General features: G+C 38.6%; 1 protein-coding gene across 4 annotated transcripts in view; it reads left to right on the top strand.

Moving 5' to 3' along the window:
* The first annotated feature begins 2,269 nt into the window (after window positions 1-2,269).
* Window positions 2,270-21,230, top strand: part of LEPR (leptin receptor) — an 89,061-nt gene continuing 70,100 nt past the window's right edge. The window contains exons 1-3 of one of the 4 annotated variants that reach the window (XM_045979971.1): window positions 2,270-2,421; window positions 2,757-2,801; window positions 20,692-20,767. In XM_045979971.1, coding sequence (XP_045835927.1) covers window positions 20,728-20,767 — 40 coding nt within the window. In that variant the 5' untranslated portion in view covers window positions 2,270-2,421; window positions 2,757-2,801; window positions 20,692-20,727. The remainder of the gene's footprint in view (window positions 2,422-2,756; window positions 2,802-20,691; window positions 20,768-21,230) is intronic. The other 3 variants (XM_045979953.1, XM_045979979.1, XM_045979962.1) reach the window with 3 other exon arrangements.

The following is a 21,230-nucleotide window of genomic DNA, read 5'->3' as shown; positions in this document are numbered from 1 at the left end:
ATAAGCAGCAGGCATTGTGCAGAGAGAGTGAGATTCAAAGTTGTTCCCTAACCTAGAATGAAAGCTCCCTAGGAGCCCCAGACTCAGAGTCTGGTGCCTAGCAGACATTCAGTGTTGGATCACATTGTCAGAAACCCATACCTATGCATGTAGGGTATGTTTCTGTATTCGTTTATCGATGGTAGCTGCTGAAGATCCATGGTTGGCCTTCAAGTATCACCTGGGACTCAAATGTGAACCTCCAGCTTGGGGCACTGCACTTTTTTTCCTTATGGCAGTTATTCCTTATAATGCTCAGGTTTAACGATACCGGTTTTTAGTAGCTCACAATGAAATGATAACTTATACTTAGTGTCAATATGGTTTTGTATAACGGTGCTGAAGTGGTACCCTGATACCATAATAGACGATGATTTTGGTCCCTATTGGTGTACTAGCTTTAGTGGGTTGGATGGTGGCTTCCCAATAAAAATAGGTCCACATTCTAAATCCCAGAGCCTGTGAATGTGACCTTATTTGGAGAAAGGGTCTTTGCAGATACAACTAAGTAAGGATCTCGGGCTGAGGTCATCCTGGATTATTTGGGTGGTGCCTAAATCTGATGACAAGTGTCCTCGTAGGAGACAGAAGAGGAGATGACACATGGAGGAAAAGGCCATAGGAAGACACAGGCAGAGAGTGGAGCGATGCAGCCATAACCCAACAGATTCCTGGAGCCTCCAGAAGCTGCCCCAGGCAGGGGAGGATTCCCTCATAGGTCTTGAGGAAGGAGTGCGGGCCTGATGACACTTAATTTAGACTTCTGGCTTTCAGAACAGGGACAGAAAAAAAAATTTTTAAGCATTTGTTAAGGCAGCCGTAGGAAACTAATAAGCTAGTTCATACAGATTGCCTAATTAAGGATTCTGTTGTGCTGTTTTATAACAATTTTGGGAAAGTCCATGCCTCTACTCCAATTCTATCCAATGGAGACATTTGTTTTCTGAGGTTTGATGAAACTCAAAGGTTAGTGCTTCTAGCCACAGATGCCCCAGAAAGTCCATTCAGGGCACAAATATGAAATTTCTGAATGAATTGGTCTCAACAAGTGGTCTGGAGATCTAAATGCTCTTTGTGAAAGTACCATTGGTTCTGAGAGGATATGCCTATGGGTGAAAAGTTCCATTGACAAAGTTCCACAAATTGACAAAGTGGCTGGGCCAGGGAGCCAAGACATTGCTTCTGGCCCTATGCACGTCTCTGGGCTACTTTCTCTCTTTGCCTCTTCCTACGATGCACCTTCCTATGAGGGCATTAGGCAAGTTCATTTCTAGAGACCTTTGAAAATTAACCATCACCCAATCTGGAGTATGTCCACTCCCCTTTATTTTTCTTTTCCCCCTTGGTTTCCTCCATGTCACCCATCATAATTGGTAATTTTATGAGCACTTGGCTTGTCTGTCCTTACTCCAAGTTCAAGGAACATAATAATTGTACCTCACATATTGTCTGACACACAGTAGGTCCTCAATTAAAAAGTATATTAATATACAGATTAGTGAGTGAACATTTTGGGTGTCTATCAGGGGTTGGAATCTGCTCAAGGACAGATTTTGTTTGCGTGGTCCTGAAATCCAGTGGTGTTAGGACTGAAAGAGAAGTAAATGGTCTTTTAGTCTAACCCCACACAGATACATGAGTGCATCTTCAGCCTTCCTGACAAACATGACCCCACAGGCTTGGCTGAAACATCCTTGGTGACTTGGTGACAGGAAGCTCACTACCTCACTACCTCTAGTCTTTGCCAATTCGCTTTCCTTTTCCACTCCTGTCAATTCTTGCAATCTTTACAGTAGCATTTTGCGCCCGTGATGCAGCAGAGGCCTGGAGTCTGGGAGTGGGCGGAACTGAGGGAACCCCAGTGCCTAGCCCAGAGTCTAAGAACCACCCGCGGCGAGGTGGGCGCGCTGTAGCTGACAGCGGCCTGAAGCAGCGGCGCCGGGCTGGGCTCTCGGCCTTCCCTCAGGCAAGGGGTCCGTCCTCCTTCGCCAGCATTTCTCTTCTCCCGCCAGGCCCGCGGCCACACGCAGCAGCGTTCCCCGCGGACGCCCCGGTCACCTGCGCGGCCACCCTGGGCGCTGGGGTCCTCTACTGCCGCCCGGGAGCGGCCGCCGAGGGCGGGGGGCGCGCGCGTGCGGCCACGGGCTCTTCCCTCCCTTCTCCCCACCCTACGCGCTCCCCCCGGCCCCTCCTCCCCACACTGCGCCGCGCTCGGCTCTCCGGGGAGTTGCCAGCACCTCGGGCGAGGAGTTCGGAGTCGCCCCACCGCAGAGCCCACGGCCCGTAGAGCCCACGGCCGGCCACGCGCGAGCGACGCAGGTGTCGGAGCCCCCGCGCCGCCGCCATCTCTGTCTTCCTTGTGGGTTGAACCCCGGCAACGAGGTGGGACCCGCTTCTCTCTCCTCCACCCCTTACTGCCCCCTTTCCCGCTCTCGGCAGCTGGAGGAGCGGGGTGCTGGGGCGCGCGCGGCGGGAGCCGAGCCCGCGGGCCACGGGGGGACGGGGAGTCCCGGGACGACCCCGCGGCTCCACCCGAGGGGTCGGCGCTCGGGGGTGGCGGGAGGGGCGGCGGGGCCTCTCGGTCCCCCGGCCCGGGGATCGGGAGGCTCCCGGGGCGAGGAGGATAGGGGGCGCGTCTGACCGCAGCCGGCCGCACCCGGGCACGCACCTGCCTGGTGCCCCGAAGCGACGCGCCCCCCAGCCAACTTCTTTTTCAGGTCTCCTTCCTACTTTGGAAACTGAAGGGACTGCGACGTAAACCAGTAAGCCCCGGGGCTCGGGGAAACACTTGTTGGTTTGGCTGAGGAGAGAACAAACTTGCGCTGCAGGGGTGGTTTAAATCCCAGCTTCTCTTTTTCACCCTCTCCCGTTCTCCCCAAAGAAATGTGAAAAACAAAAGAACTAAACCAATCCCAACCAAAGCACTTGTTTAAAGGGATTCGTAGAGGTGAGAAAACTAGACCTAACCGAGGAGTCAGTGGAAACCCCAGGTATGGTGAAGCCGCCTAAGAAACTAGTTGTTGCCAGTGCTATTTCTAGGACTTGTGTTTGCAAACAGATGAGCTGTAGGAGTTCCTTCTATTGAGGGCCTGCCTGGAGTGCCCTCTGCTAACATGTATTTCCATGAGTATTAAAGTATATTGAAAGAAATGCTCTTTCAGAGCTTTGGATTTGCAGTCAGAATATCTGGATTTTGGCATGATGGGCTATTTATTATCCACGACAGCTGGGGTTAGCTTAACCTCTCTGCGCCTCATTTTCCTCATTTGCCGGATTAGAGGGTTGGATCCTGGGGACCTCTTAATAATATTTAAGATGCTTCCCAACTTAAAAATGTATAATTCTGTAACTCTTGAACATGTTGCAAACATTGCTATGTTCATGATTTCATGACACTTTAAAAATCTATTTTGATCTCAGCATTTTGTTTTGTATGCCTTTATGACTTGTGTCTTTAGGGTTTTCCAACCAGAAATTAAAGAGAAAAATGCTTATAAAAGAGTTCAGAAATGTATAGTTTATATGATCATCTCTTACTTTGCCTTAAGGAATTATGTTCAACTTTCAGCCAATATTTGCAACACTACAACAAAAACATATGGCTTTAGCACAGCATTTAATTCTCTCTCAGTACTGTGTATTTGGAGGAAATAAAAATTGTTTTGGAGGAAAACAGAAATTGTACGTTTCCTATCAATTACTAATCTTGACCAATATGTGTTACTTTTTAGCATAGTTGTGTGCAAAATATTAAAAAAATGGTTTCAGACCATTTCAAAGCCTCTGATATTAAGCTCAAAACCAGAGATGCCCATTTTAGTAATGCATTTTAGTTGTCTTGGAATGAAGCCCAGAAAATAGCAGAGGTGAAGCAGATAAACCAGAATAAGGAATGACCCCCACAAAAATTTGTACAAGAAGTGTGTGCCCCAAAGGGTCAGTGAACCTTTTGTTTATTTTTTTACCTTTTGTTTATTTTTGATAAAAAGCACACAACTGTTGGTTTGTTGGCAGACAGAGGATGTTAGAATGGTTTTTGTTACTTATAATTTAAAATTATTTGAGACATAGTCGTCAGTAGTTAGGATAGGTTTTAGAAGTATTTCTGGCTCTTCTTGGTGGCTTTGATATAAAATAAAATAATGGGTTCCCACCTAGCCTGTGCTGTGTGTGTAGTTTGGGAGAGTGGAGTGGATTTCAAGTACAGTGCTCTTTTGTGAACACATTCCCTCATGTCCATGGCCTTTTCTGCTTTGGGCTGCAAGTGTCCTTACTCATTGAGGCATTACCTTGCCTCATATTCTCTGGTGAAGCAGGTGATCAGCTCCTTTGAAACTGATGCTCAAGGAGTTAAGTAAATTAGTCGGTGAATCACAGAGAGTAGAAAAACTCAAATCCCCTGCCTTCGAGGGGTTTTTGGAAAACAGTAGATGAATCTGACTGCTCAGGGTCTACCCCTGATTCACTCATGGCTTGGGAGCATCACCATGACTGGCCAAAGCTCTGCTTCTCTTTTGTAATGAATTTACCAAAAGAAAAAAAAAAACCCCAAATCAAAAAACAGTCATGTCTTCATACTTAGATCACTATTATATAATCAAATGGTTTTTATTTGTGAAGTGCAATATCTGTGTGGACCTGGGAAATAAAACTTAAAATATCCAGAAAAAAAATTGTCTTGGCAGATACTGTACTGCGTTTTTCATACTGAGAACCAAGCACACGTACTAAAAAAACATATCCTGTGGAGTTAAAAATGAAAAAAAGGGCTTACAGTCTCCTCTAATTCTTGAGATTGTATGTGATTTACGAATTCCGCTTTTAATTAAAACAGAAAGGCACAAATGTTCACCTACTAGCCAGACCTAGTACATGTAGTCTTTTGGAATTTCAATTCAAATTTGGTCTGTTTATAATCTGGAATATTCCTTCTCACATACTTTTGTTAAAACTTTTTGTGATGCAATAGTGACATTATCTGCTGTCTTTTCATGAACATGATCTTCTTAATCTTTAATTTTTGTAACCCTTTGAACATATATATGTATATATATATGACATATAGAGAGAGGAGAGGTACATAAAATAAATATACTGGTTGACAAATAATAATAGCAAATGATTATAACAGACAAATATAAGGTAAATACCCTATTATTCACCACACCAGTAAGAGAACATGCCAATAACTAGAGACTGCTTGCTTATTCCTTCTTGATCACAAGTTTGGTTTTACCTTAAAAAAATGTTACTTGAACTAAGAGGCGTTCTTTCAGATTCTCTTGCATTACGTGTTTGTGAGCTGAAGCCATTTCTTCGCTCTGCTTTAAAGAAAAATCTTTTGAAGGGTTGTCTGTGTTCGCTTCTACAGTGTATCTCTTCACATTATTTTCTTGTTTGTTTTTAAGATTTTATTTATTTGAGAGAAAGCAAGAGCTTGAATGAGGTGAGGGAGAGGGGCAGATGGAGAAGCAGGCTCCACGCCGAGCAGGGAGCCCGACATGGGGCTTGATCGAGGACCCAGGGATCATGACTTGAGCCAAAGGCAGGCTCTTAACCAGCTGAGCCACCCAGGCGCCCCTACATTATCTCTTAAACCTATTTCAGTACTCTGCCAAAACTACCCTTGTCCTGGTCACCGGTGACATCACCTTTCCAATATCCAATAGTTAGTTGTCAGTGTTGATCTTACTTCACCTGTTGGTAGCATTGTCGCCGATATCTGTTTGCTCAAGGTACTCCTTCCTTACTGACCTGCAGGACACCAAGGATGCTTGGTTTCCCTCCTTCTTAGTTGGCCGCTCCTGTCGCCTTTGCCAATCAGGATCTTCTCTGAGAAGTTTTACTCTTCCAGTGCCTTAAGATGTAGTCCTCGGGAGCTCTTTTCTCTGTATACTCTGATGATTTCATACAGTCTCTTTATTTTTTCTCCTTGATCTTTACCATTGTATACTGATGACTCAGAAATGATAGAGCTCATGCCTGAACTTCTCTCCCTGACCTCAGACCTCTGTATCAGCTGCCTACTCACCATTTCCATTTGGATGTCCAGTAGACATCTCCGCTTCTACATCCCCCAACAGAATCTTCATCTTGCCCAAGTCTACTCTATCTGCTGTCTTCTTCACTTCCAGCCATCTTTCAGTTGCTCTGGCCCCAAACCTTGGCGTCATCTTAGTTTCTCCCATCCCCTCATACCTGAGGTGTGACATGTCAGGAAATCCTCTTTGTTTTCTCTTATCAATCCAGAATATAATTACTTCTCATCACCTCCATGGCTGCCACCCTGGTCTGAGCTGCCAGTTATATCCCACATGAATTATTGCAAGGACCCTGTAACTGGTCTCCCTTCCTATATCCTTTGTCTTCTATAATCTGTTCTCACAACTGCAATCTGAGCTCTCTTTTTACTGCATATGTCAAATCATGTCACCTTTCTGCTTCAAAAGCTCCAAAGGCTTTCTAGCTCATATGGACTAAAAACCAAAGTTCTTAGGATCACCTACAAGACCCTACCTGATCTTTTCTCCTATCCACTTTACCTATCTGATCTCATTGCCTACTGTTCTTCTCACTGGTCTTGCTATTCCTTGACTATATCAGAGACTACTTTTGTGTTTCATTGTCCTCTGCCTGGAATACACTTGAAATGTTCAAATACTTCTTTTTCAATGAAGCCTACTCTGATTATCACATTTAAAATTACACATGCTCTAACCTTGCAATACACTTCTTTCCCTTTCCTTTGCTTTTCTGCATAGTGCTTATCACCCATTAACACACTATATGACTTCTCATTTATTGTTTTTTTCCTCTCTTATTTCGATTAGAATATAATATGAGAATGGATTTTTTTTTTCTATTTTGCTCACTACTGTATCCCCAGTACCTGAAATAGGGCCTAGCACAAAAGAGCTGCTCAGTAATTTTTTCGCTGATTGGAGGTTGTTGCTGACCGTGGCTGTTGTTTATTTTCATTGCTGGATATATTTCACTATATTCCTATATAATATCTTATTGTTTACAGATTCTGATTATGATAATCGGGCCATTTCCATTCCTCCCTACCTTCCTCCTTCTTGTCTCTTCTTTCCTTCCTACCTACTTCTCTCCCCCTCCCTCCCTTTCTCTCTCTCTTCCTTCCTTCATTCCTTCCTCCCACCCATCCCTTCCCTTCTTTTCCCTTCCCTCCCTTTCTTAATTTCTATACCATAAATAAATCAACTATGATTCTTCTACAAGTGGCATGATGCGTACATGCAAGAGTTTCTTAAGAATATAAAACTGTTTGTCAGATTACTAGATCACAGGGATTGCAGATAGTAGCTTTGTTAGATAATGCCACATTTTTCACTACGTGCTACCAATTTACATTCCTGCTTTCACTGCTGTATATTTTTGCCAAAATTTAGTATTCTCAAAACATTTAATATTTGTCCATCTGGTGGGTACGTGTTGTTATCTCATTATTTTTTATTTCTAAAGAACTAAATTACTAGTGAGATTGAGCTTGGTATCTGTAAGTTATGCTGTAGTAACAAATGATTTGGTATCTGTAAGTTATGCTGTAGTAACAAATGATCTCCAAATCTCATTGACTTAAAATTTCTCATTCATGCAAAGTTTCCTGTGGATTAAAGTAACTTTCCAGGGCAACTGTCCTTAGTAACTCAGAGGTCTAAATTCAGGGACTGTCCATCATTCTGTAGCTGTACAATCTGCAACATAGGCCTTTCCCAGTTGGTATGGTATGGAAAGAAAAGCATGGATAATCATGAGCTAATTTTAAATACCTTTGTCTGGAAGTGACATGAATTGTTACCACTCATATTTTAGGAGCAAAAGAAGTCATTTGGTATGTTTAACTTCAAGGAGATGGGGAGGGTTAATCTTCTTTGATGCTAAAAGGAAAATAAATCTGGGAATACTGGTGGGCAGCACTTTTTTTTTTTAACCTATTGCTGTATAACAAATTACCCCACAGTTTAATGGCTTAAAACAACAAATATTTATTATTTCAAATATCAAGAGTTAATATATCATAGGTGTGTTTCTGGGCCCAGTATTTGTGCTTTTGGTCTCTTTTTTTGCCCATATCACATTGTTGTAATTACTGAAGATTTAAATTAAATTTTGCTATCTGGTAAGTGTGGTAGCAAATCCTCTCACTCTGTGCAGTTTTTTCAAGAGTGTAATAGTATATTCCTTGGCCCTTTGCCTTTCCTTATACATGTTTTTGAATCAGCGTGTCAAGTTCTATAAAATTTGTTAGGAATTTAATGGAGGTTGTGTGAGATTGTTTTGGGTCTATAAACAACTAAAAGGAAATTGATACCTTTAAATATTTGGTCCTAGAATCCATGACTATCTCCCATTATATTAGGTCTTCTCTGATATAAGAAACATAAGTGTTGTTTAATATTTTCCTTAGGAGTTCTTGGACAACTTCTTGTAAGATTTAGCACAGGAATTGCATGTTTTAACATTTATTTTAAATAGTATCTTTAGAAAAATTCATTGTCTATTGATACCATATAGAAATACACCTGACATTTGAACATATTTTTAAAATAATAGCTTTATGGATTGTAATTCACAGAACACTAATATTTTTATGGTATAAAACTCACTGGTTTTTAGCACATTAACAGATTAATGAAATTTATGCAGCCATTACCACTATGTAATTTGAGAACAGTTTTATTACTCCTCAAAGAAACTCTGTACCCATTAGCCTTCATTCCCCAGTCCTCCTCCTCCTGTGTTCAAAACCACTGATTTACTTTCTGTGTTTATGGATTTGCCTGTTCTGGATATTTCATATAAATAAAACCATGGGGCCTTTAGCAACCAAATTCTTCCACTTAGTAAGTTTTCAAGGTTAATCTGTGCTATAGCATGGATCTGTACTTCATCTTTTTGTATAGCTAAACAATATTCCATTATATGGGTATACTACTTTTTGGTTATTCATTCATCAGTTGATGGACATTTGGATAAGTTTCCACTTCTTGGCTATTATGAATAATGCTGCCACTAACATTTGTGTAGAAGTTTTTATGTGAATGTATGTTTTTTTTTTTTAAAGATTTTATTTATTTATTTAACAGAGAGAGATCACAAGTAGGCAGAGAGGCAGGCAGAGAGAGAGGAGGAAGCAGGATCCCCGCGGAGCAGAGAGCCCGATGTGGGGCTCGATCCCAGGACCCTGGGATCATGACCTGAGCCGAAGGCAGAGGCTTTAACCCACTGAGCCACCCAGGCGCCCCTGAATGTATGTTTTTATCTTTTTTTGGTATATACCTACGAGTGGAATTGCTGAGTCACATGGCAACTCTGTGTTTCACATTTAAAAATCTGTCAAACTACATTCCAGAACAGCTTTCATCATTTTACATTCCCCCCCCCAGCAATGTGACCCTTAAATCTACATTACCAACCTGCCAAGCTTAAAAAGATGTGATTAATGTGAGTATATCATTTTCAAGTAAATTTTAATAAGTATATATAGGAAATATTAGACACAGCAACGCTGGGTATGTAGTAAAAATTACTGTCCAGTTCAAGTTCTACATACTTGGGAGTTTAAAGTCTTTTTCAGAATTGTGAACACTCAATATGTTTAAGGTGGATCATGAGAAACTTTTGTGAATATTGATTCTCACTGAAGGAAAGTCAGCAAGTCACGTATTCAATAAAATTAGTAGGTTAGGCTCTTTCCACTTACACAATTTTTTGGTACCCCATAAAGTCTCCCCCAAAGTGAATATAGTTCAGTGAAGAGAGTGTTTGCCTGGCCAGTGCAGTCTTTCAAGGATCTGCTTAGCTGGGCGAGAGCTATGGCCCTGGCAAGTACAGCATGGAGACCTCCTGAGGAGAGCACAGAGCTGTAGGGAGCCACTGCCTGGGGGACGGGTGGATGATCTCCAAGAAGAGAGTCATGTATTCGAATCATGTGAAGTACTATGAACTAGCAAAAGAAAATGACTTAACTAAAGACTCTCTTAAGAGGCATTGTGATATTAATTTTAAAAGTGTTTGCCAATTAGTGGGGGGAAGTCCGGAAACAATATAACCTTACAAATGTGTATACAATATGGGTAAGATAGTGAATGAGAAAGAGAGGAAGAGAAGTTGGGGGCAGAGAGAAGGGCTTTACTCCTGGGCCAGTAGTTTCTGTAAGGTTTGTGGGAACATGTACATGTTTTATCTGTTTGTGCTAGAGTATAGCTAAAGATTTGAAACAAACAGAGATTCTCAGGAGCTTTTATAATGGTATTATAATAGGCTTTAAGAGTGTGACCTCATGTTTAAGAACAGCTGCTATCAAATATTTGTTTTGTGAAGGCATAGGACAACTTAGTTTTCCTGAGAAACAGATTTTCTCATTTTATTTTATCCAGCAGCTGTTCTCTGGGTGTCTAAACCTATGAAAACTGAGAAACAATGAACATGAGCTAATCAAACAATTAGATTTCTGTATGCACCAACAAAATTTCTGAACCAAACTGGTTGGTGTTTAGGAGCTAAAAGAGAAAATAAATTATAAACAGACATAGATGAACATACACTCTATCAACAGAGAGAGAAAACATAATGACACATGAATAAAAAACACCCAATAATTATAGCTGCTGTCATGTTATCAAGATGTTATCTCTTAGAATTATGACATACTTACCATATTAATTATGACATACTTACCCAGGAGGTAGCTGGCTATTTCTCTAGTGATCTGAGTTCTTTTGGCAACACTGCTAGTCATAGTTTTGATTTGAGGGGGAGAAGGTTTTTACACAGAATGAACAGGATGTAAAAAACGTTCTTTCTATAAAAAGCAGCCATCTGAGCAAATGGCTTCTTGGTCATTTGATTCAAAATATGCTAATCAGTTTGCACACTGGAGTTCTTACTGTCTTTTATTGATATTCTTTGGCCAATCTTTGTTTTTACTGACCATAGGTTCTGTGTGAATCTCTTTTGTAATACTGAAATATGCTTCCTATGCCTTCCCATTCTTCAGGGGGACAGTTAACTCTTTACTCTTCCATGGTATCTGTTAGGATTTCCCAAAACTAGAAGTAATCTCTCTGATTTCTCCTAATTACCGTCTTTCTAGGTAGTTGTAATTCTGTAAAACTAGATATCATGAATTTTTAAGATATACTATCATTTTTGTACCTCCAAGAAAGAAAAGGCTCTGCCTGTATTTTACAATGCTTTCTCAACCTTTAGAATTTTTGTCTTCTATCTACTGGAAGAGCTCTTTTAGAATTAGTAAATAAAGATTTTTGTTTAAATCATATCACTCTCATAAGGAAGGTATAAACCAAAGAAATTGGTTAAGGAATTCTTTTTCACATTCAGAATCTGTTTTTTTTTTTCTTTTAATTACTTTTCATCTCAGCGCTGTTGATGTCAGTATTTTCCCAGACACTAGCATATTCTGGGTTATCAAGAATACTTGTGAATCAGCACTTCATAAAAGAATGCTTCACTATTGTTTCTTAGATTTTCTGCCAGCGTGGTCCATTTTGCAAACTTTATGCTGGCTCTTTATATGTTCTTCCCATAAGATGTCAACATAAGGTTTTCAGACATTGCTCAGGGCTCCTTTTCCTTCTTCAAATGGTCTTTAAATAGTTTGCTGCCTGAAATATTGATAGGTTAAAATTGCCCAGTCTGTCATGAGGAAAGCGCCCCAGTTTGTCTGTATGCAATCAATGACAACTCGATCACAACTGCTACTGGGCTATCGGTAATTGTGAGATAACATCGATTTTAACAAAGATCTTGATGTCAGAGATGTTAACATTTTGTGAACCTTAAAATGGAAGAAATACAGCAGTACTCTTTTTTTTTATTTCTTGGAGTTCAACTAAACTATCACTTCTGTGAACCTTTCCTTGGCCCCTAGGACTTTGTTAGTAACTATTTTCTCTGAAGTCTCATAGCCCTCTATTTAGTTAAAAGGACTCAGTAATAATTTTACATGAAAATAATCCACGCACATGGTTACAAAAACCTACTGCAATCAAAAAAAATCTCACCCCCTGCCCCATACCTTCTCCATGCTGACCTTGGGAACAACTAACTTGAACCATTTCTGGTTTTGTTCCTAGACCTGTGGCTTCCTCTGAAGGGCTGGGTAATGTGCTTATACTGACTTCTTTTCATTTATCAACCATAAACAGTGTCATAGAAGAGAATTTAGCTTACTAGTTTTGCCTTCTTTCTTTCTCTATTCCTGCATATAATTATACCAATTTCCTGAGTTTTTTAATTGGTTACATTTGTAATTCCCTCCACTATTTCTGTCCCCTTCACTACAGGTAGTTCCTCTCGACTCCCTACATCATCAGGTTGGGATATTTCACCCTTTGCCTCCCCAATCTCTCTCCTTATACAATCATACCACCCAAGTTTTGAGAAGTGTATAGTGAGACTATTGTTAATATTTCACATTTAGTACTGTAATTAATTGAATCTTTAATTTTTGTCTATTGGGTGAACCAAAAAGTTGAAAAATCTGTAAGTAGCATTAATGTTATTATGACTATAAATATCATTCACTGCAGAGTCAAAAAGTGTCCCCAGATCACATTTCATTTACTATGCTCCTTAGCCACCCAAGAGGAGAATATTCCTGGAATCAAGGTTAAGGGATTTTTCCATCTTTCAAATGGAATTCCGTACTTGGTCAAAATTGTGCTATATATGTGGCGCCTGGCTGGCTCAGTCCATAGAGCATGTGACCTTTGAGTTTGGTGCCTTGACTTCAACCCCATGTTGGGTATAGAGCCTACTTAAAAAAAAGTATGCCATATTTTATTTTGGTTCATATTTAGATCAGGACTTTCGGTAAAGCTTTTTCTAATTAACTTTATTTTTTCTTGTTGGGAGAAGGTAGGTGGGCCTTCTTCATTGTATCTTTAATTTTTTAGGTTTTTATCCAATCTTCTTTATTTTGGGGGGATCCATTTCATTCTTCTTTTTGTTGACATGAACTCATATTCTTATTTGGTCTAGTGGCTTCAATTTTGAAATATGACTTCCTTTTTTCCCTTGTGCTATTCTGTGGGTTCTGTTTTTGTTTTTGTCTTTTGTTTTTGTCACATTTTCGCAGCTTTAGAATCATATTACCCATTGAGTTACCTCCATTCCTGCCTCCCTTCTGGTCATTTCCTTTGGGGGGTCATCTGCTATCTGGACTGGTCATTCTCAAGCCTGTGGAGCCATCAGCTGGGTTATAGTTCTGCTTTCCTGAATCCTGAATCCCTGAATCCCTCTTTCTTGGTTTACTTCTCATTTGGCTGGAATACCTTGTAAAATTCCTTCTGAGAAAGAGATTTATAGAATATAAATTTTCTAAGTCATTGTGTTATTGAAAACATATTTGCTTTGCTCTGATACTTGCTTGACTGGCTAATAGAATTTTCCACTGTAAATAATTTTCCATCAGTCATCACTGGATTGTCTTCTAGTATTCATTGTTTTGATATAAAACCTTTGCTTTCATTCTCTTTCTCAGTCCTTTAGAGATTTTTTTCCTTCCGGAAATGTTTCCTGTCTTCCCTTCTTTGCTCTTCTGTAATTTCTTAGTGATATGTTTAGCAGTGGATATTTTTTCTGTTCTTACTCCTTGGACTTGGTACACTTTTCTTTTTTTTTTTTCCTTCAGTTTGAAAACTTGTGTCTCTTATCACCTCTGGAAAAGTTTTTCATTTTATTTCATTGATCATTTTCTCTTTATTCTCTTTTTCTGGAACTACTGCTGTTTGGATATGGATCATTTGACCTTTTTCTTTAAGCATTTCTTTTTCTTTTTTCCTTTTGGGGAGAAATTAATTATGCAAAAGTGTTTTCTAACATTTCTATTGAAAAATGTTTTTGCAACTGTGCATATAATTTTCTAAAGCTCTTTCTTTTGATGATGATTCCTTTGTCAGAGCAATCTTTGAATTTATGGGTGCAGCATCTTCTGAAAATTGTCCTTGAAGATACTCATGAACATTTATTAAAGCTATTTTTTCTACTCTGAGTTGTCTATGTCCCCTGTGGTAGGTTTTCTTTTTTTTTTCCCTCTTTTTACAAAATTTTTTCATTATGCTGAAGTCTTCATGTCTTAGTTCATGTCTACATTCAATATGGCTGTTAAGGGGAAAAATATGAAGAATGTGAATTTGTGTGCGTATGCGTGGTGTTTGTCAACTGGTAGGCTTTATTCTAGGCACTTGAGTGGGGAGCTGCCTTTTATCAGAACATGTAAGTTCTTTACCATGTTCATGTCAAGTCTATACTGAAAGCCCAAGTTCTCCTCAAGTAACTTGTACTTTTTAATTCCTTTAATATATAGGAGTGTATGCAACAATTTTTTAAAAATTCTTTTTGGCTATTTGACATCTTTGGATATTTTACCTATGTTTGGGGATTTCCCTACCTTATAAATCCCTATTTTCCCAAGTTTCCTGGCTGCCTATATGTAGACTGTGAACTAGGCTGTATCAGTGAGAGACATTCATGCCAAATCTTAGATCAGAAGTGTAGGGTATGGAAGAACAGATGAGCTCAGAGGAACTCAGAGGTAGTAGTCTTTGAGGTTTCAGTCATAACGTGCAATGTCTTAGCATGGTAGCAGGGTTATCTTTTCTAGAGAAATTTACATGGGATTTTGGGTGAGATTCTTGACTGTGTGCTCTATTAGTCAAGTTCTCTGGCTCTCACTGAGGTTCTGTGAGGTACCCAATAATTTTACTATTTATTTTCCTATTTAAATTAGCGAGAATTGTTTCTCTTGTTGTAAATCACTCCTCTGACAGTTACAGGGAGTTAGATTTGGCTGCTGTAAATTGTTCATGAGGGGATAAAGAAAGTCAGATATTACATATACAGACCAAAACTGTCTCTCCTTTTGGCCCTACATCACTCTGCCCTTTACCATTTGTAACATCTCCAGGGTTTTGCTAAGTAAATTTGTTTCTTCATTGATGACAGCTCCTTCCCCAAATATCCTGTGTGGTCACTTCCTTCATTCTACTTCATTGATCTTTGCTGCATCTTCCAGAAATTTGTTTAAATCTCTCTTTTGCTGCTGCTCCCCACTCATTCTGTGTTCTATTGGTTGATAATGATTTACTTTACTATAATACTAAAGACATCTCAGGAGTAAGAGAAGATCAGTTTATTTGTTTAGTTTATTATCTTGAATGATAAGTCCCATAGTACTTTACTCATGTTGGTATTATGGAACTTTGATATATAAAAAAATCATAAAACAATGTTACTTATTAAAAATAACAAGTTAAAATAATGATTTATTATTAATTTTTATATTTCTAGTCCTTCATATGATAACTTATATTTCACCAAATATTTAGCTAATAATTAAATGAGTTAATTTACATACAGAGTTTTAAATCACTTTGTAGGTAAGATGCCTATTCTGACTCAACTTTGTTGAGTTTATGGTACCTAAGTCTCTGAATCACAGTGTATCCCTTTGTATTTTCAAGGAATTAATTTGCAACAAGATCACATAATTAGAGTCACATCAGGAATTAAAACACTTGAAATTAAGTTTTCAAAGTGACAAATGCTTATACCAAAATGATGAAAGAGTTTTTTAAAAATTTTAAAATAATCGAAATCTTTAACAGCTACTTGATGGGAAGGAATCGCATCACCAATTTCTGCCCTAAATGAAGAAATAAAAGTAAACCTACTTAAAATGACAAGGTTAGTAGAGATAGAACGGGTTATATTTATTTTGGCATTTGAAGAAATAGGGTTTTTCATTTATATTTAAATAAAATACTTAAATGGTGTTGCTTAAGTGAAAAATGGGCTCCTGTCTAGCAGAAAGTAAAAGCAAGAATTAGTGGCAGATGGCGCTCATTGAGTTTACTCATCAAGGCAACAGAATTGTCAGAATTGCTTTTCCTACTCAGAAACTTTTCTACAAACCTAGAGACTTTGTGAGATCATTGGAGCAAGTTATAAATAATTTCCTTTCTTCCACTCAAACACTAATTGAGACCATTCTCCTTTATATTTAAGTAGAATTTGATACATAAAGATACACAAAAAATTTTCTATGATCGAAGTTAAAGTCTGATTTTCTTCTGGAAACCCATAATATTATAATTAAGAATATAGGTTTTTATTTCTCCTTTTGTTTGAAGTTTATAATAATAACTCCAGAGTCAGTGACGTGTAATATGCTTACTCTGGTGTTTTATGAAAATTGAATTACTGACCACAGATCTAGATGTTATGGATGGATCGTTTAGATCAATCTCTGAATGAATCTTTGTATATTTTATGAAGATATCAAATAAAACACATTATTTATCTTAACTGTCAACACAGAATGACTATATTCCAGAGGGAACGTTAGGCAGTATTATCTCAAACTCCTCATGTCTATCAGTGGCTCAATTTATAGGAGCTGTACTTACAGAGGATTGCAATTTATTTATCTAAATCAGGAACTCTTAATCAGGGAGCTTTAGATGAATTTAGATGAATTTCAGAGATTGTTAACCCCCTGAAATTATAGCCCTAATTTTGGGTGTATGTGTCTCCTTCTGGCAGTTGGTACCTTGCTCTTACCAAATTCTCAACAATATCCATACTTCTTTACTTTTTAAAAAGATTTTATTTATTTGTTTGAGAGAGAGAGTGAGGGGGGAGGGGCAAAAGGAGAGGGAGAGAGAATCTCAAGCAGACTCTGCTCTGAGGCTTTATGTGGGGCTTGATCTCACAACCCTGAGATCATGATCTGAGCTGAAATCGAGTCTGATGCTTAACCGACTGAGCCACCCAGATGCCCCAACAAGATCCATATTTATTATTTATTTATTTATTTTTAAAATGAGAGTCTCTGAGGATGAGACCGGACTTTTTTTTTTTAAGATTTTATTTATTTATTTGACAGAGAGAGATATCACAAGTAGGTGGAGAGGCAGGCAGAGAGAGGAGGAAGCAGGCTCCTCGCTGAGCAGAGAGCCCAATGTGGGACTCGATCCCAGGACCCCGGGATCATGGCCTGAGCCGAAGGCAGAGGCTTTAACCCACTGAGCCACCCAGGTGCCCCCAAGATCCATATTTAAAAATGGTTAGTGTGGTGCCTTGCAACAATCAGTTTGTTCTCTGTATTTGAAAGTCTGATTCTACTTTCTGTTTGTTTATTCATTTGTTTTGTTTTGTTTTAGGTTCCACATATAAGTGAAATAACATGGTATTTATCTTTCCCAGTCTGACTTATTACACCTAGTATCTATGTTGTCCATCCATGTTGTCACAAATGGCAAGATCTCATTCTTTTTTATGGCCGTATAATATTCTTCTCTCTCTCTCTCTCTCTCTGTGTGTGTGTGTGTGTGTGTGTGTGTGTGTGTGTGTGACATCTTTGTTACCCATATAATGCATCTTTGGAAGGTTATTGTTATTTTCTTGGTATGATTCCACCAACCTATTTTGAATAATATTTCAAGAAAGAGTCATTATCATGCCATTCATTCACTCATTCATCCAGTTAATATATTGAAAGCACCTAGTAGGTGAGAGGCAATCTTCTATGGGTGAAGGATATAATGATGGAAAGGAAACAGTAAAAAACAAAAACATCCTGGGCACCTGGTTGGCTCAATTGGTCAAGCACCTGCCTTCAGCTGAGGTCATGATTCTGGAGTCGTGGGATCGAGTCCCACATCGGGCTCCCCACTTGGCAGGGAGTCTGCTTCTCCCTCTGACCTCTCCCCTCTCATGCTCTCTCTCTCTCCCAAATAAATAAATTAATTAATTAATAAAATCTTAAAAACAAAAAGAAAGATACTTAAAAAAAAAAGTCTTGGTCTAGTGGAGTCTACATTCTTGTGAGGAGAGTTAGACAATAAGCAAGAAAAACAAGAAGTCATATTCACATTAGATAGTGTGAAGAAATCAGGAGAAAATTCAGCAGAACAGCAGGTATGTCATGTTTGGGTGGGGAAGGTGTTGAACATTAGACGGGCTAGTAGGGAAGGCTCTGAGAAGGTGACTTGAACAAAGGAAGAGTAGTAGTTGACAAGATCAGAGGGGCAGTCAAGATCCAGGACCTTGTAGTTCTGTATAGGACTGAGACTTCTACTCAGAATGAAAAGGCAAGTACTATAATGTTTGGGGCAAGACAGACATGATCTAGACCACTCTGGCTGCTGCCTTGAGAATAGACTGAACTGTGGCGTAAGGGCAGCAGCAGGGAAACAAGGTAGGAGGTGCTTCTGACTGTCCGGGGAAGAGAGGATGGTGGCTTAGAATAGGGTCTCGGCAGTGGAGGGGCTGAGAAACTGTTGAATTGGGAAGTTCGCATGAAACTCTGGTACGGTTAGAATGCTCTTGAGGATGTTACCTGTTTTGAAGTTACTCAGGCAAAAATTTCTTTCTGTTCTTAGTGTTAGGATTATTTGAACATTTCCCCTCAGCTGTTGGTTTCATTTTAGTGTAAAAGTACTCTGAATATATGATTGAACAATTTGATCAGAAGAAAGCATAAAGGAAATTAATAGTTCATCTTTAAAAAGTGAATTCAACTTAATGGCATTTTGTATATTACACTTACTTTGGTCATCCTACCATTAGTTTTCGCTTTGCTTGTTTTTTTTTTTCCTCACGGCTTAAAAACTTCTGCCTTTTTTTTTTTTTCCAGTATTATTTGTGTTTCTGTAAACCTCTTTATATATTCCTTTCTGGTACAATGTAGGGTCGTATAAATATTTGTCTCATTGAGTCTATAAAGGGACCATATTTCACTCTCTTTTCAAGGTTGCATCTATGCCCTTTTCATTGTTGTGCTTGTTTCTCTGTTATGTAAGAGTGAAACCTGCCTGCAAGAATTCAGACCATAAGAATAATTTGTGTTTTGCATGGAACATTAAATAAAAGAACGTTTGTCTTATATAAGCAAGAACAACTGATCTGTTTGTTCATTTGACTCAGAAGATCAGCTGAGTTAAAAGTGAGTCAAATCAATTGTTGGCCTGAATTATTTGCCTCCAGTTGGTTCATTCAAAACTCTTAGTCTAATGATATGTTGTATCTATGACGCATCCTGATTATGAAACTTGCTCTTAGGTTTATTTTAAGAGATATTTTTTAAAAGTTTGAATTTAAATTCCAGTTAGTTAACAAACAGTGTAATAATTAGTTTCGGGTATAGAACATAGTGATATAATACTTTCATACCATACCCCGTGCTCATCACAGCAAGTGCCCTCCTTAATCCCCATCAGTTATTTCACCCATCCCCCCAGCAACCTCCCCTTAGGAGAAAATTTTGTATCACAAACAGGTATCAAAAAATTCGTATGATTAGATAATGAGGAGTCCAAAGACCGAATGGATGTTTAGAAGTCCTAAAGACACATTGTGATATCCATGTATAAGGAATCAAACTTCGGATGAAAACTGAGAGGCTGAAAAACAAATTTATCAGACAGCAAAATGTTTATGCTCATCCCTTTTCTTCCCGAGCGTCATTAAGTCATGAACTAAACAAACGTGTTTTCCTGTTTACTCATCACATGGTACCAATTTGCAGATGTGACTTATGAGACATGTTTCTCACTTCATATTTTATAATATTCTTTGTGGTAAAGCTGTGAGTTCTGTTTTAAAATAAAATCTCTCAGAATCATGGGAAACTCTGAAAGGGATTGTAGAGCTCATCCATCAGGGGGGTTTGTATACAAGGAACCTGAGGTCTAAAGTGTTGAAGTCCCAAGTCCTACAGCTGATTCGTCGGAGAGTCTAGATCAACATTCAAGACTCCTGACACCTAATTCAGAGCTTTTTACCTCAGATTAAATTTCTGTAGTGAGCTGAATCCCCAGTTTGAGGTAACAGAAAACACTGGAACAACAAAAGCGTTTAGGCTTTCATTACGAATCAAAGCCCAATATATTAAAATTATGCTGCCAATCTAATTCATGATGTCCTAGTACAAATAATCTTATTCATGATGTATTTCAAATTGAGTAGACTTCATGGGAAAGCTTATCTCTTGAATTCAGCCTATGATTTGGATATATTAAGCCATCAACCTTTCCTTAGATTACTCTGATAACTCTCCAATGTGAGTATTACTGCATCTGCAAAAAAACACTAGGGGTTTCCAAAAGTATACAGGGTAATTTCCTCCTCTTCATTGGAAATAAATATACAGTCATTACCTATGCTATAACTGTTTGGCTTTGTAGTATCACAGTGAATGTAATGGCTTTAGAAAATAAGAGAAATTTAAGAGTTGAGTATGAAAAAAATTAATGTTCGATGGTGTACGTATTGAATCAACATTATGAACACTTTTGTTTAGTTAAAAATTTGGTCTTATCCTATGATGCCTGGTTTGTCATGGCATAAAGGAACATTAAAATTTTTTTGAATATACTGTATGTGAATATGTGGCTAATAATTATATTTTAAGCATGTGCACGGGAATGAATCTATAATGTCTAGCTCTAATGTGAGACACTTCTCTGATATTGATGCACAGTATTATAGAGGATTAAAATTTAAAGACTTATTCATAATCCTTTTCCTTTTATATTTCCCCAGACAGTTTGTAGAGATCGATGTCGGGTGTTTTTGTGTGTTGTGTGTTATTTGTTTTAGGTGTACTGTTTTTCAGGTCTACTTCTCTGAAGTAAGATGACTTGTCAAAAATTCTGTGTGGCTTTGTTACATTGGGGTAAGTAATTTGCTTTTTAAATCTCCACATATAAGAGATTTTGCCGTTAGAGATGCTGTTTCTTTTTTTTGGCTAGCAGAATGTCCCCTGTCTGCGTTAGAAATTCTCATGCTTGTGATTAAAAATACAAACCAAACCAAAGTGTAAGGGTGAAAATGAAAAAATCCTTCCCAATCTCCTGGGCACCACCTGACGTGTAACTTTCCAGAACTGTAACACACAAACACACACAATTTGTATCTATGGTTGCGAAAATAGAATTAGTCTCTATCTATTGTTCTATTATTCTTTTTCTGCTTAATAGTTTTTCAATTTATCATGACAACTTTTTTTTTTTAATGAGTACTTACTGATATGCTTATTCATTTAATGGTTGCATAGCAATGAACTTATGACTATACCTTAAATTATTAACTTACTAGACCAATTCCCCATTGATAGAGATTTCTTTATCTGTTAACAA

This window comes from Meles meles, chromosome 1 (genome assembly GCF_922984935.1).
Source record: "Meles meles chromosome 1, mMelMel3.1 paternal haplotype, whole genome shotgun sequence".
Classification (NCBI taxonomy): domain Eukaryota; kingdom Metazoa; phylum Chordata; class Mammalia; order Carnivora; family Mustelidae; genus Meles; species Meles meles.
The sequence above is the reverse complement of the archived record's forward strand: the minus strand, read 5'-3'. Positions and strand labels throughout refer to the sequence as shown.